Raw genomic sequence first — 12886 nt, forward strand, 5'->3', positions numbered from 1 at the left:
GTCAGAGTAGAGCAACATCTCCTGAAGAAAGGAAGGGCAAATTCTTCATCTCTTTCCAGCGTCGTAGGTAATAATTTTCCTCTGCAAACCCTCAAGGAGTACCTCTTTTGGCGTTCACATCTACTATTCCCACAGGTTCGTGGCTCTGTTCTGATTTATGCATTTTCTTCTATCCTCTTTCTTCTGAGATAAGTTTTAATTATGTAGACAGATTGTAAAAAGTCTCTTTCTTCTTGTAAACAGCTATTTCTCTGTTAGTACTGGATTTTGTTTAACTGGTTTCTCCTATCTGAATCTTCTTGTGCACCCAGGAATTATGTCTGTTCATTGTTTAACTGCAGCGTCAAGACGAGAAAGCTGGCTTCTCTTCGTAGTTCCTTGAGGGACTCAATCTTGGAACACCTCAAATTGCAGATCTCCCTCGGGAACTCTTCTGTGTTGCATATGTTTGGAAAGCCCATGAGATTCTAGTTTTGAATCAATGTAAGAGCAAAGCACCACCCATCAAATAGCAATATGACGATACTCTCAGCTCTTCTACTTATTTAAAAACTTACTCTACTGGCAAAGTGGAGAAAATGCTTGAAATGCTCAAAAGCCCTCAGGAATATATTAACACTAACCCCTTCCTCAGGTGATTCAGACAAGTGGATTCTAGAAAGCTCTTCAGTTAATACTGACAATCACTGCAATTCCTTGGGCCCCTTCTGGGTAATAATAAAAATATAAAGAAAAAATGTATTTATAACATGACTTTTTGTTGTTCTACATACACACTTTTAACTATTTGCTGGATTTGTTTTTTCTTTCATTTTTAGAGATTTTGTTTATTTGAGAGAGGAGAGCACAAGTTGGGTGGAGGGGCAGAGGGAAAGGGAGAAACAGACTCCCCTCTAGCAGGGAGCCCAACTCTGGGCCAGGACCCTGGGATCATGACCTGAGCTGAAGGCACACACTTAAAAAAAATGAAGGCACATACTTAACCAACTGAGCCACCCAGGCACCCCTGAATTTTTTCCTAATCAAGTGATCACCATACTACATTTCCTTATGATGCTGATCTCATAGGTTACCTTTCAAGCCCACCATTTACATGAAAATTGGTTTGCCAATTGGTTTTGCCAAGAACAGCTAAATCTTATCCTTTTACCAGCCCAAAATTCCTCATAGCAGGTTTTTAACTTTTACCTTGCATCTCACCAAGCACCTCTTAAAAAAGCTAGATCAATATTCTCCCAGAAGTTTTTGAGACATATTTAGAGAAAAAAGAGATCATTTTTAGACACAGCAGTGGATGTGATGTCCTCACAGGGAGAAAACATTCAGCTCATCCAAAGAGGGGGTGTGGTCCGTGGCCAAAGCACAGAGCCAAGGTCTTTGGCCAGCATTAGATACAACGCAGTGACCTTGGCCTCATTAGCTGGACTATGTGAGCTCACCATGCAGGCTGCTGCGTATTTGCGTGGCAGTTCATGGGAAGCTGGCTTCTTAACTTGGGTTCCAGTGACAGTACTGAAGCATCCTGCTCTTTATGCAAGATTTTGTGTGTGTTTATATTTGTCTAACAAGATGGTTTGCATTTTCAATAGATTCTCAAATGTAGCTGCGGCTTACAAAAGTAAAAGGGTAGGATTGCATTAAATGAGACTGTTCTAAAACAAAGTCATTTCAATATTTCTTTAAATCTTTCATTATGGAGGTAGATTTCTGTAATCGGAGCCTGACTTCTGTACTGCCATGTTCTTGTGGGAGAAGCCCTTTAAATCTGACCTTTTAATATTTATCCTTTTGTGCGTTGGAAGGATTTTAAATGTACCCTTTCAGTTGGAGAAATCTATTACTTTTACACGAGAGAGAAATGATAGATTTAACTCTCCATTTTTGAACTTTATGTATTTTTCGGTCAGGAAGTGATTTTTCCCCCTTTACTCTAGGAACATGTTTTTCAAAACTCCTTCAACAGTCTACTCTGATAGTCTTATTTCCCCTCACAATCATTTGAAGATAACCTGAACCTACTTTACTCTTTCCAATATAGGGTGGCTTAAGTCTGACTATACTGTACCTAATTAAATGTGAGGGTGTTATCTACTAACCATGGGATGATATCTTCCTTACATTATGATAGAAAGTTGCCATTCTAGGGACAATCTCCTACAGTCTTTGTCTTTAGAACATTCCAGTTCACGTACGTCTTCATTATCATTGATCTCTGCTTATTTATGCTATATTGGGAAAGAAATATCATGAGCAAGGTACAATGTGGATTTTTTAAAAATTCTAGGTTACTTCATGGAATGAGCACTTAATAGAACAAAAGATCCAATCTCTATGGAAAAACAAATCATGTGGTCTTCAGAAACGAGGAGAAATGCAGCCATCTGAAATGGTCATGAACCCCAAACAAGTCTTCCTCTCGGTGCTCATATTTGGAGTAGCAGGGCTGCTCCTCTTCATGTATTTGCAAGTCTGGATTGAAGAACAACATACAGGTAACAATCAGTTCTTTTTTTCTATTTTACTTATGATGGTCATTTTCTATTAAATGAACTACAGTGTTTACAGAACTATAGAATCTCACAATATTTCCAATAACAACAAAAAATAGACAAACTAAAATCCCCAGCTCCCAAAAAAGAAGGATGATTATGCAATTCTGGTGGGCATTTGTCACGGATGGGACAACACTTGGAATTTTTATTGTATCAGTGGGGGAGCAGCACAGCCCATTAGCTCAGCAAGGACTGCATGTGGTGAATTTGTCTACTCAAATGTGTAGCATGTGTCCTACCTCTGGTGTGTCCAGTAAGCATTCGGCGCAAACCTAAAAGGAACTAAATATACAACTAAATATCTCCTTTAATCCCTTCTTAATTTTTGTATCAGTACTCAAAATTGGCATGGAAATTCTTTATTACCTTTACTATGAAGCAGGAGTTCACAAACCTTGTCTGTAAATTAGGTAGAAAGTATTTTACGTTTTGTAAGCCACACCATTTCTATCACAACTACTCAAGCCTGCCAACATACCATAGGAGCATCCATAGATTATGTGTAAACATATGGACCTGGCTGTGTTCCAATAAAACTTTATTTACAAAAGCAAGTATTGGGCTGGATTTGGTCCACAAGCAGTAGTTTGCCAAACCCTTCTATATTTGTACTTTCATCATTCCAGTTTGCTGTTGCCACACATTGGAAACAATCAATTTCTGTTAAAATGGATTATGTTTATAATGATAGTTGGGATGAATTGTGTTTATAATGATTAAAGGAGATGTCTTAGAACATCACAAAAATACATACCTATATGTATTGTGAAATTCAGTTATTTTCCATTAGTAGAAATAGCCTATGGCTTATGACTTTTAAGGAAAATGAAGTAAAACAGAAGAATAATGTCTTAATTGCTTCCAACTGTGGCCTAGTTTTAAATCATTCTAGATATAAAACCCTTTAGAATCTACTCTGATTCTTGGTGGCTTAGTTGGTTAAGCCTTTGACTCTTGATTTCAGTTCAGGTCATGATATTGGGGTCATGAGATCAAGCCCCATATCAAGTCCATGCCCGAATTAGGCGCTGTGCTCAGCATGGAGTCTGCTTGTCCCTCTCCCTGCTCTCTCAAATAATAAATAAATAAATAAATAAATAAATAAATAAATAAATAAATAAATAAAATCTTTTAAAAAACTACTCTGAAAGTTAATACTGAGTCACAGATATGATAATATTAAAGTTGTTTCCTTTTCTAAATCCCTTTCCTTGGATTATCTTCATAAACACTTTGGATCTATTAAATTTGTATAGTAACTTTTGTGAAAAGAATTTGCATATAATTATTTTCTAGAGAATATGTAACATTGTCAAAACGTATTTTTAATTCCCATTATAAGTTACATGAACTGTAAGATTTTCTAAGTTTGCTATATTACGATAGCAATTTGTCATAATATTTCATGAAACCATCTGTAATAAAATATAGAGGCTAACTTCTCTCATAGCATAGATTTTGTCACATAGTAAGCCCTTGGCAGGTGTTTGTTGAATGAGTTATAAAGATATGAATAAACAGATTGAAAACTCATTGCAGACTATAGACTAGAATGCAGCAAAGGAGGAAGAATCAGAGATCTCCTCATTGGTGGTTTGCTAATTTCATAGTCTCATAATAAATTTCACAAGGACAGTATCACAATGGGTTTCCAATCCATAAAAGAAAATATATTCATATATAAAGACTATGGGAGAAATGTTATGGTTAGTGTGTCAACTAAGAAGCCGCATGATTTCTGAAGAAACAGATCATAGAATAATACCTTACATATATAATGCAGTTTACAAAATGGGCCCCAAGCATTAGTAGCTACTAAAGCTTAGTACGTGCCAAATGTTTACATATATTTTCTCTAATCCTAATGACATCTTCCTAGGTGTGATATTCTAAGTTTATAGATGATGACACTGAGGCTTGAGTAGGTAAGGAACTTATCCCAGACCTCACATGTGCAGGTGTAGGTGTAGAGGGAAAGCTGTCTGGTTGTATCTCTGCAAAGTCCATGCCCTTCTTCTGCTATACATTGCTTCACGAAGGTGGGGGGTGGGGGGGGGGGTGGTCAGGAAAGACAGAGTAAAAGAGTATTACTGCCTCCTAGAGTACAAATGAAGTAACCGAAACCTAGAAACCAAGTGACTTGTCCAAAGGCGCAACAGCTAAGTTTCCAAAGTGAGACCCATGCCCAGACTTTCCTACTTGTCATGTGCCCTCAAAGAACCTCCTAACCAAAAAGGCATATAAGATACACAAATAATAAATGCTGTAGTATCAGTATGGATACTGACTTGTAAGCCTAAGCTATTCACAAATTCATAGATGTGTAACCTCTTTTGCAAGCTGGATTTTTAATTGAGTTCATAACTTTTCCAAGTTGGGAAATCATTTTCCCCAGTTAAAATGGGCTTGTACTATAATAAATAATAATAAATACTATTTATTCTCTTAAATTGCTTGGCAATTTGCTAGTACTTTCTCTGATTCTCTATATGTCATAAATTGTATAATATTTCACGATCTACTTGTGATAGTGAGTGTAAGTGTTAGAACCAAGATTCTTTTAGATAAGTATCTTACTGAAGAAAAGCTTTATTATTTTTCAATAAGACTTCCATCTGGAATTCTTCCTCATTCCAAGTTAGTGCCCTGGGTTGTAATTCTGTAGTTTTCCAGGTAGACTATTACTTGTGTATTGTATTATGTATTTTAGATAACATCAGAAGCATCAGTCACTTTTAGGGGAAGTTTCTTTTTAAATCAGAAAATATCTGAATGTGTGCTTTTATGTTACGTTAAAAATGAAAATGTTGTCTTTTGGACATTTTAGAACTGTCACTCAAAGAACTATGGAAGATGAGTTTATTTTGGTTCCTGAGACCCTCTGTAAATAGAGCAGATTTTAAAACTCAGAATGCTTTTGATCTCAAATACATTTCAGTTGTGTATGAGAACTCTTAGGTTCTTTTCAGAGCCTGTATATGCGACCTTTAAAATCTAATAAGATCTGAACTATTTTCTAAGCCTTTGTAGTTTTCCTGGGTTCTTCTGTTAAAATAAAATGCTTTAGAATCACACAAAAAAAATTCTTAACTATGCTCTGATATGCTAGTAAAGATTATGAATAGACAAAATTTTGGGAGTTGAAAAGGAAATATGAGTGACAAGGAAAGTAAAATCTATCCAATTATACAACAGAGAGTTCCATAATAACACCCATTTTTCAAGACCTCACCAATTGGATTATGCATTTCCTTATGCTAATGTGGATGTATTATGAATGTTAGCTTATAAATTTTTCCCTAGTTGTTAAGAGTGCAAATTTCATTTTTGAAAGAAGCTTGAAAATCTCAGATCTACTTGTTAGCGGTGTGACCCCAGGCAAACCACTTAGCCTCTCTGTGCTGCAATTTCCTCCTCTGTAAAATGGGGATAATAATATTTTCCATGTGGCAGGATAATAATATTTCCAGGGTGGCAGGGAGGATTAAAGGAGACTTAGCACAGTGTCTGGCAAGTAGTAGTGAACAATGAGCAATGAATACGAACTTCTATTATTCTGAAAATGATGCAGAGCATTTGAGGACTAGCTTTTTCGGAATTATCACTATTAAGACTCAGCCATAATTCAGGAAAACAATCTTAAGCTTGTGCCTTACCTGATTAAGAAAAAAAAACTCAGTTCCAGCTCCAGTTAAAATAGGAGAGTCTAACCAGCATAGGGCCAACGTGTTTCACAGTGTAGGAATTGGAAGGAAGCTGATCCAGTTGAATGTAAAGAGGAGAGTTGGTGTCCAGAAGGATCTCTGATATAGGTAGGGTGCCTCTGAGGTCAGGGTATCCATTCATTCAGTAGCATTTTTTAAAGACTTAATTGTAGGTGCCAAACTGGTGAATACTGAGATATAGTGAGGAACCAGCCATAACCCCTGTTCTCAAGGAGACTCGAGTCTCCTGGACTATAAGGGAGAAAATGGTCTTGAGTGCAGGCCAAGGTGTTGATACAAAAGGACAGTCCATTGTGATGGAAGATTCAGGCCTTCCATTATAAGGCAGTGATGAGCTGGGCCCAATCACTTGTCAGCTATGGAACTGCTGACCTAATAGAAGCACTAGGGGTGGTGCAGGGGTGGGGGCAGGGTTAGCAGGCACAGAGGACCCAGAGCAGAACAGTTATATCTACAGGAAAGATGTGGTAATGGTAAAGGCCAGTTCAGGATAAATCACAAGAATGGGTCACTTTCCACCAGCTAACTGTTGAAATCTGCAATTTGGTGCCTTCTTCCTCTAGGTAGAATGTTAGTGCTAAATAGAATACCTAAAGGCACAGTACATAAGTGTTTTGTATGTGCAATAAGATGTGGTGAGGACCCTATCATAACAAGGTCAGAATCTCAGCTTTAGAAAAGAATTTATAGATCATCTTGTACATGATCTATTTTTTTTAATATAAATCGATTATATAGCTCTCCTGTTTAAAATGTTTTGGTTATATCTCATTCTTTTCAACAAAAAAATCCTCCCTGGGACCCACAGAGCTGTGTGCTCTGCCTGCCTCCACTGCCTCACCCTCCCCTCAAAGTGCTTCCGGTGTCACCCCTCGTCTCCCAGCACACCAAACCCTTTGCCAAGTCCGAGCTCTCAACTCTCACCATTTCAGAAGCTGGGATGCTCTTCTCCCAACTCTCACCTGTCCTGGCTTAGCTCAGATGTCACCTGCTTTGATCAAAGCAGCCAATCAGCCAAGCACCCCCATAGCCAATCAGTCAGGAACCCCATCTTATTCACTTCCATCACAGAAATGATCATAAGCAGCAATTGCCTCGTTTTGTTATTTGTTCACGTGTTCATTGTCTGCATCGGGTGCTGTTTTACAGGCTCCATGAAACAGGGACCTTGGTGTCCCCATTCCACAGCATGGGACATGTGTATGGTAGGTGCTCAGTAGTTTTGGTGTAGGGGTGGATACATAACGTTTCTTTTGATTCTTCAACATCCAGCCAAAGGACTACATGGACTGCGTTTGAGTATTTCTGAGGACAAAGAATCTACTACTCCTCAAGACATCCACTCAACTTTATAGCCACCTCCTTAGAAAGTTCCATATGTTAAGTCAGAACTTGTCTCCTTAAGTTATGCTTACTCATCCTAGCTGTGTCGCTGGCACTGGCTCACCTTGCTTCCATGACATGGCCAGATCATTTTTATGGCAAATGAAACCCTAGCTTTTTTAACTACTTTGTGAGAAGATGATCCAGGTCCCTCTTCTCTGAACCATTAACACTTACTCTTTATTTCTTTTAAAATATGATGTACCTTATTCTTCTATGAAACCTGTGTTAGAAATATAATCCGCAATCCATTATGAAATAGTGAAGTTATATATACATATTTTAAATATGCAACGTAATGAAAATCAAACAGATCCTACCAAATAGCTTATGTTATTTCTTTTCTTGAGATTTTCCAGAATCAAATTTAGTCTCATCTATTCCAAATTAAAATTGTTCCCTGGATTTATCCAACATTGTAAAAATCTATCTAAACAACTTCTGAGCATTTTGTATTCAGGACCATTTTTTAAAAATTTAAACTAAAAAGAAAACCAAAAAACAAAACCAGTTAACTCTTTTCTCCCTGCAGCCCCCCCTCCAACTGTGACAACTGCCAATCTATTCTCTGTATCTGTGAGTTTGGGTTTTTCTTAATTTTTTTCTATTCCACATATAAGAGAGATAATATAGTGTTAACTTCTCTCTTCCTGACTTAATTCATTTGCTTAATACCTTCAAAGTCCATCCATTTTACAAATGGCAAGATTTCACTATTTTTATTGCTGAGGAATATACTTTATTCGTTCACTGTTGGATATTTAGGTTCTTTCCATACCTTGGCTACTGTAAATAATGCTACAGTGGACAAGGGGGTACATGTATCTTTTTGGACCAATGTTTTTGTTTTCTTTGGAGAAATACTCAGAAGTGGAATTGCTGGATCATACGGTAATTTCATTTTTAAATATTTGAGGAGCCTCCATACTGTTTTCCATAGTGGTTGCACCAATTTAAATTCCCACCAGTGGTAAACAAATGTCCCCTTTCCTCCACATCCTTGCCAACACTTGTTATTTCTAGACTTTTTATAAGCAGCCATCCTAATAGTTGTGAGGTGATATCTCACTGTGGTTTTGATTTTCATTTCCCTGAGGATAATGATGTAGAACATCTTTTCATGTGTCTGTTGGCCATCTGTATGTCTTTGGAAAAATGTCTATTTAGATCTTCCCATTTTTTAAATTATTGGTTTTTTTTTTGTTGTTTTTGTTGTTTTTTTTTTGTTTTTTTTTTGGTTTTTTTTTTGCTATTGAGTTGTTTGAGTTCTTTATATATTTTGGAGTTCTTATTAGATATATGATTTGAAAGCATTTTATCTTATTCAGTTGGTTGCCTTTTCTTTTTTTTTTTAAGATTTTATTTATTTATTTATTCATGAGAGACACAGAGAGAGAGGCAGAGACATAGGCAGAGGGAGAAGCAGACTCCCTGCAAGGAGCCTGGTGTAGGACTCAATTCCAGGGCCCCAGGATCACGACCTGAACCAAAGGCAGATGCTCAACCACTGAGCCACCCAGGTGCCCCAGTAGGTTGCCTTTTCATTTTGTTGATGGTTTCCTTTGCTGTGCAGGTTTTTAATTTGATATGGTCCCACTTGTTTATTTTTATTTTGTATTTTGATTTTGGTGTTAGATTTAAAAAATCATCCAAGATGTATGTCAAGGAGCTTACCACCCTCTGTTGTCTTCTAGTTTTATGGTTTCAAGTCTCGTATTTAGATCTTTAACCCATTTTGAGTCAATTTTTGTGTATGGTGTAAGGTAGTGGTCTAGTTTCTTTCCTTTGCATGTGGCCATCCAGTTTTCCCAACACCAATTGTTGAAGAGACTATCTTTTTCCCATTATATATTCTTGCCTCCTCTGTTGTGAATTAATCAACCATGTAGGCATGGGTTTATTTATGGGCTTTCTATTCTGTTCCATTGATTTATGTGTCTGTTTTTATGCCAGTACTATACTGTTTTAATTACTTTAGCTTTGTAATATAGTTTGAAATCAGGAGTGTGAAGCCTCTAGCCTTGTTTTTCTTTTTCAAGATGGCTTTGCCAAGACCAATAATTTCTTGACTTTCTATTGGTAGTATTTTTGTATGATTACCTTAAACAGAAACTTGTTTGACTTTTCTATCATACTTTTAAGTAGACATTTTTTTCTGATTTCTACTAATTTCTTTCTGATTTACAGAAAATAAGAAAATAAATAAGTAGTGATATCTGAATTTAGTATGGGGTTCAACATTAGCATCTAATCTAAGAATTATCATAGCTAACATATGAATTATCATAGCTAGCATAGGAAGGAATCATATAGCTATAATCCCACCTTCTCAAAACTCATGGTCACCAATCCAGGCTCTGTAGGACTGATATCCAATATACTTAGCTTGAAAAGTATGTTCCTTTTGGTCAGTGATGTGGACTTCCTGTAGGTCAGTGTTCTGTTCTGATCCTACATGCTACTATCAACGGCACCAGAGCCAAAACAAATAGCTATTTTTAATATTTTCTTCTGCTAATGCACAATAAACACCATTAGGTCCAGGTTATGTTTTAACCCTTGTACATGTGTATGAAAGTAGAATATAGTAGCTACAAGCTTCTGGTTTCAGGCAAAGTAGAGCCACCTTATTGTTGTTTTTTCTCTGACAGTTGCTTTAGGACCTCATAAGCAAACTGGTCTCATGCTTTGGTATTTTTAAGGAGACTTGATCTTGCTTTTTTTCAAACTAAGTATATTTTGTGGCATATAAAGTTTTGAAACTAGATTGGATTGACATAATTCTTTTCTCAGGAGCCTCTCTGATGAGAAAGTATATTCTTTTCTTCCAATCAAGCTGTTCATCCTGATTGTGATGTTGCTCTATTGAAATTGTATTTTCTCCCAGGGGATCTTTGTATACCTGAACTGGATGGAGCAAAGCTACTTACAACATGGAATGACTTTATGCTTACAGTCAATCATGTACTCAGGAAAATAAAATTGCTTTTCTTTTTTTAAAAAAATCATTCATTTGATTTACTTCTTCCACTTTTGATGAGGATAGCAACCACTTTTTTAAAGATTTATTTATTTATTTATTTAAGGGGGATGGCAGCACAATGGGGTGGGGCAGAGAGAGGGGGGTAGGGAGAGAGAATCCCAAGTACACTCCATGCAGAGTGCAGAGGAGCCAGGACCCTGAGATCGTGACTTGAGCTGAAACTGAAAGTTGGACACTCAACCAGCTGTGCCACCCAGGCACCCCTACAACCATTTTTAAAAAATCAAATGAGCACATGCTCCCTCTGCTCATCTCTGGATACCTCCGTATACTGTCTTTTTTTTTAAGATTTTATTTATTTATTCATGAGACAGAGAGAGAGAGAGAGAGTGGCAGAGACACAGGCAGAGGGAGAAGCAGGCTCCATGCAGGGAGCCTGACGTGGGACTCGATCCCGGGTCTCCAGGATCAGGCCCTGTGCTGAAGGCGGTGCTAAACCGCTGAGCCACCTGGGCTGCCCCGTATAGTGTCTTTTTTATGTGATTTTTACCCATTTCAAGGCCTTTGTGTTAGCTGTTCTCTCTTCCTAAAATATGTTTTCCTTGGCTGTTTCCATTGCTGGCTTTTTTATTATTATTATTATTCAGGGTACAGTTGAACTATCACCTTCCCTCAGCATCCTGTGTAAAATAGATATCCTCCAATGTTTTCTCTCCCAGCCCTGTGTTTATTATTCTGTAATGTGGCTTTATGGCACTTTTCCCACCTGTAGTCATGTTTTATGTTTTTTACATATAGTCTACTTCTCTCAATAAGGTATAAGCATCTTGAGGTAAGGAAACTTATATGTTGGTCACCAGGGTATCTCTACCCCTTCTCCCTACCTTTCAGGTCCTGATTCAGTCCTCACTTCATTATGTCCCCTTAGTGCCCTCCAAATTCAGTGTTTATTCCTATTCACCCCACTCCCTGTAACCTGCTTCTCCCAGGGGACTTTGCCTGGCCTTTTAACCCAAGCCTTCTGAGTCTCCTGTATTCCTGGGTGCTTTTGCCTTATACTCCAGAAGCCATACTACTAGAAATGAAGCAGTATTGGTTGTCACAGTTGCTTAAAATTTTCTGAAATTGAATATTCAGTGGCCAACCTTTGCTACAGTGTCAATTGAATCAACATCATAGATGTTTAAAAATCTAGTAATAAGTTTAATATATTTGTTTCCAAATATGTTTTCAGCACAGGTAAAGAATAATGCTATTGCTTTAGCTTAGCACTTACCCTCTTCAGAGTACTGTCCCCTGCTTCTGTTTCTTTTAGGGGCTCCTTTTCCTCTCCTACATTATCTATGGAGTTATAGCAGAAACTGCAATATTGCAATGGAACTTCATCTGTCCATTGACAGGCACCTAGCCGATGCTGGGTCCATCATTTATAGTATACCACACATCATGGTGACAGCAAATTACTAGTCCAAGGGATGGGTGGCCGATGCGAGCTTGGACAATGATTCCCTTTCTTGGGATTTCAGTTTTCAATACCAGAAGAATGGGCTCAAGTGCCTAACCCGTATGATACAAAATTCAGAAGTGTATGTGACTATTCCCTACCACATGGGCCAGAGGAGCTGAAGATACTAAGCTGGAGAGAGAAAGAAAAAAGCAGTCAGGAGGAGAAGAGTAAGTTGTAGACAGAGCCTCAGTAAGTGTTTGGGTTCCTGAACTAGCTTCTTCCAAGATTCAACACTGCTGCTGCCTGGTGTACTTCAGATGGCTTGTAGGGGCAGAGACTTTTTCTATTCTTCCCTTCTCGGTTCTTTGGCTGACCTAATAATTAAATTGACATTAAAGAGATTAACAGGAGAAAAAAATTGAATTTCATCTGTATTAGAACCCCATAAAAATATGAGACTCAAAGAAATGACCAAAGAAGGCAGCTTTATTTTTAAGTTCATTCTTTGTTGTTGTTTTAAATTGTTTAAATTCAATTTAGTTAACATGTAGTGTGATATTTCCAGGGGTAGAATTTAGTGATTCATCAGTTGCATATAACACCCAGTGCTCATTTCATCAAGTGTCCTCCTTAATGCCCATCCCCCAGTTACCCCATCCCTCCACCCACCTCCCCTCCTGCAACCCTCATTTTGTTTCCTGGAGTTCGGCATCTCTTATGGTTTGCCTCTCTCTCTATTTTCATCTTGTTTTATTTTTCCTTCTCTTTCCCTATGATCATCTGTTTTGTTTCTTAA

At 37.6% G+C, this 12886-nt stretch overlaps 1 protein-coding gene and 2 long non-coding RNA genes across 6 annotated transcripts in view; 2 read left to right on the forward strand and 1 right to left on the reverse strand.

The window, feature by feature from the left end:
* Positions 1 to 12886, forward strand: part of CHST9 (carbohydrate sulfotransferase 9) — a 241856-nt gene that overhangs the window by 38061 nt on the left and 190909 nt on the right. Inside the window, exon 2 of one of the 3 annotated variants that reach the window (XM_025429254.3) lies at positions 2285 to 2492. In XM_025429254.3, coding sequence (XP_025285039.1) covers positions 2372 to 2492 — 121 coding nt within the window. In that variant the 5' untranslated portion in view covers positions 2285 to 2371. Of the gene's footprint in view, positions 1 to 2169; positions 2493 to 12886 lie in introns of those variants that run through there. The other 2 variants (XM_049112814.1, XM_025429256.3) reach the window with 2 other exon arrangements.
* On the reverse strand, positions 1875 to 6741 carry LOC125752099 (uncharacterized). The gene is made up of 2 exons (XR_004817694.2): positions 6209 to 6741; positions 1875 to 2469 (listed from the first exon to the last, which is right to left on the reverse strand). It is a non-coding gene; the product is annotated as an uncharacterized LOC125752099 (long non-coding RNA).
* Positions 6703 to 10647, forward strand: LOC112647936 (uncharacterized). 2 transcript variants are annotated; one of them, XR_003128577.3, is made up of 3 exons: positions 6703 to 6934; positions 7427 to 7482; positions 10548 to 10647. It is a non-coding gene; the product is annotated as an uncharacterized LOC112647936 (long non-coding RNA). The 2 variants fall into 2 exon arrangements; XR_007412094.1 differs by having other exon boundaries at positions 6703 to 6840.

Source organism: Canis lupus, chromosome 7, assembly GCF_003254725.2.
Source record: "Canis lupus dingo isolate Sandy chromosome 7, ASM325472v2, whole genome shotgun sequence".
NCBI classification, from domain to species: Eukaryota; Metazoa; Chordata; class Mammalia; order Carnivora; family Canidae; genus Canis; species Canis lupus.